We start from the raw sequence: 2,806 nt of genomic DNA, 5'->3' as shown, positions 1-2,806 counted from the left end.
CGTGAAGCCCAAAATTGGGGTTCTTTAGGGTGGTCCGATTGGGAGGATGTACAGTGGGATGAGGGTTGGGTTCTTGGGGCGTTTGAGGATCTTCCAGGGATGGAGACACTTCAAAATTCATCCCCATGGCTCCCTCAAATTGGTGTTGACCCCATTCCAAAGTCAATGAGACCCCAAAATTCAATGTGAAACTGCTAATTGGTCCCTCAAATTGATGTTAAATATCTCCAAAAGCCAATGAGACCCCAAAATTCACTGTGAACCCCCTGACTGGCTCCACAAATTGATGTTGAATCCTTCCCAAAGTCAATGAGACCCCAAAATTCACCGTGAACTCCCTGACTGGCCCATCAAATTGATGTTGAACCCGTTTCAAAGCCGTGATTGGTCACAACTCAAAAACTCCTTGAGGCTTTTCCAAATTCCTGGAATTTGGGGCTGAGGATGACAGTTTTGGAGTCTGGGATGACAGTGATGGTGACGATGATAATGATTGTGGGGGTGATGATGATGACGATGATATCGGAGTTGGGGAATGATGATGATGATGACAATGACTTTGAGATTTGAGGATGATGATGATGACCCTGGGGTTGGGTGATGATGATGAAGATGATGGTGATGAGGATGATGATGATGATAATACTGATGCTGGAGTTGGGGAATGATGATGAGGATGATGCTGAGGTCTGAGGATGATGGTGATACTGAAGGAATGATGACAATGATCCTGGGGTTTGGGGATGGTGATGATGATGACGATGATAATGATGATGAGGATGATAATGATGACGATGATGATGTTGGTGATGACAGTGACCCTGAGGCTGGGGGATGATGATGGTGGTACTGGAGATAGGGGATGATGATAAAGATGATAAAGATGATGATGATGATGATGATGATGATGATGATGATGATGATGATGATGATGATACTGGACTTGGGGGCCAACAATGCTGACACTGACACTGAATTTTGGGGCGGGTCTGCACCCCCCAGGACCGGAAGCTGACCAAGGCGGAGCAGCAGCGCTTCAAGGAGGAGGCCGAGATGCTCAAGGGGCTGCAGCACCCCAACATCGTCCGCTTCTACGACTCGTGGGAGTCCTCGCTCCGCGGCAAGAAGTGCATCGTCCTYGTCACCGAGCTCATGACCTCGGGCACCCTCAAAACGTGAGTGGGGGGCAGGGGTGGGGGTCCGGGGGTGTCCACGCGTGGCTGACGCGGCCCYGCAGGTACCTCAAGAGGTTCAAGGTGATGAAGCCCAAGGTGCTGCGGAGCTGGTGCCGGCAGATCCTGAAGGGGCTGCATTTCCTGCACACRCGCACGCCGCCCATCATCCACCGCGACCTCAAATGCGACAACATCTTCATCACCGGCCCCACCGGCTCCGTCAAGATCGGCGACCTGGGGCTGGCCACGCTCATGCGCACCTCCTTCGCCAAGAGCGTCATCGGTGAGCGCCGTGGGGACCTGGGGACAGCCCWCTGGGGAYYCCCCCTGACCACCYGAAYCYCGCAGGGACCCCYGAGTTCATGGCCCCYGAGATGTACGAGGAGCGCTACGATGAGTCGGTGGAYGTGTACGCCTTYGGGATGTGCATGCTGGAGATGGGCACGTCCGAGTACCCCTACTCCGAGTGCCAGAACGCCGCGCAGATCTACCGCAAAGTCACCAGCGTGGGTGTCCCAGCCCCCTCCCCAAATTCCCCACGAGACCCCCAAACCTCCCTCAATCACTGTGTCCCTCCCACAGGGCATCAAGCCAGCGAGTTTCCACAAGGTGACGGACCCCGAGGTGAAGGAGATCATCGAGGGCTGCATCCGGCAGAACAAGGCTGAGAGGTGGGGAGGGGGCGACATGGGACCCCCACCCTCCAGGACCTTCCCTGGGGGCTGAACTCAACCCTCCCACCCCCCAAAATGTCAGGCTGTCCATCCGGGACCTGCTGGACCATGCATTCTTCGCCGAGGACACGGGGCTGCGTGTGGAGCTGGCCGAGGACGATGTGGGGTTGGACCCGGCGCTGGCGCTGCGGCTCTGGGTCGAGGACCCCAAAAAGCTCAAGGGGAAACACAAGGACAACGAGGCCATTGAGTTCAGCTTCAACCTGGAGGCCGATGTCCCCGAGGAGGTGGCCTACGAGATGGTGAGAGGGCGGAAATCCCAAATCTGCTTGGGGTTGATTTGTCTCAATTTTGCCCAAAAAGTCAATGAGCCTCCAAAATTGGACCCTCAAATTGGTGTTGAATCTGTTCCAAAGTCAGTGAGACCCCCAATCTGCTCCCTCAACCTTACCCCAAACCTCTCCCAAATCCCACAATTCCCCAAATCCTCCCTGGAACCCCCCCAAACAGACCCCGAGTCCCCCCTCAGTGTCTCTCTCTCCTGGTGCCCCCCCTCCAGCTCCCCCAGACACCTCAATTTCCCCTCTAGACACCCCAGTTTTCCCCTTGGAAACCCCAAATTTGCCCCCAGATACCCAAATTTTGCCCCAATTTCCTCCAGAACACCCCAATTTCCTCCCAGTTTCCTCCCAGACACCCAAATTTTCCCCTGGACACCCCAAATTTCCCCCCAGTTTTCCTCCTGGACACCCAAATTTTCCCCTGGACACCCCAAATTTCCTCCTCCACAGGTGAAGTCGGGGTTCTTCCACGAGAGTGACTCCAAGGCGGTGGCCAAGTCCATCCGGGACCGGCTGGCGTTGGTGCGGAAGGGCCGGGAGCGGCGGCAGCCGGGGGGGACCCGGGGGGGCCCCGAGAATGAGGACACTGAGGTGGACCAGCACGTCCGGCAGCAGC

The 2,806-nt window shown here is 55.9% G+C and overlaps 1 protein-coding gene across 1 annotated transcript; it reads left to right on the top strand.

Annotated features, from left to right (window-relative positions):
* Window positions 1-553: 553 nt before the first annotated feature.
* LOC130586448 (serine/threonine-protein kinase WNK3-like) lies at window positions 554-2,798 on the top strand (the record flags this gene model as incomplete). The annotated part of the gene is made up of 7 exons (XM_057387240.1): window positions 554-592; window positions 1,003-1,175; window positions 1,238-1,458; window positions 1,524-1,681; window positions 1,758-1,846; window positions 1,932-2,151; window positions 2,641-2,798. Coding segments are annotated over exons 1-7 (1,058 nt in total), but the record flags the coding sequence as incomplete, so codon positions are not given.
* Window positions 2,799-2,806: the final 8 nt, after the last annotated feature.

The sequence above is a fragment of the Malurus melanocephalus genome, unplaced genomic scaffold (assembly GCF_030028575.1).
Source record: "Malurus melanocephalus ecotype Western Australia unplaced genomic scaffold, MMel_1.1 scaffold_1162, whole genome shotgun sequence".
Lineage (NCBI taxonomy): Eukaryota > Metazoa > Chordata > Aves > Passeriformes > Maluridae > Malurus > Malurus melanocephalus.
This window is presented reverse-complemented; position numbering and strand designations above follow the sequence as displayed.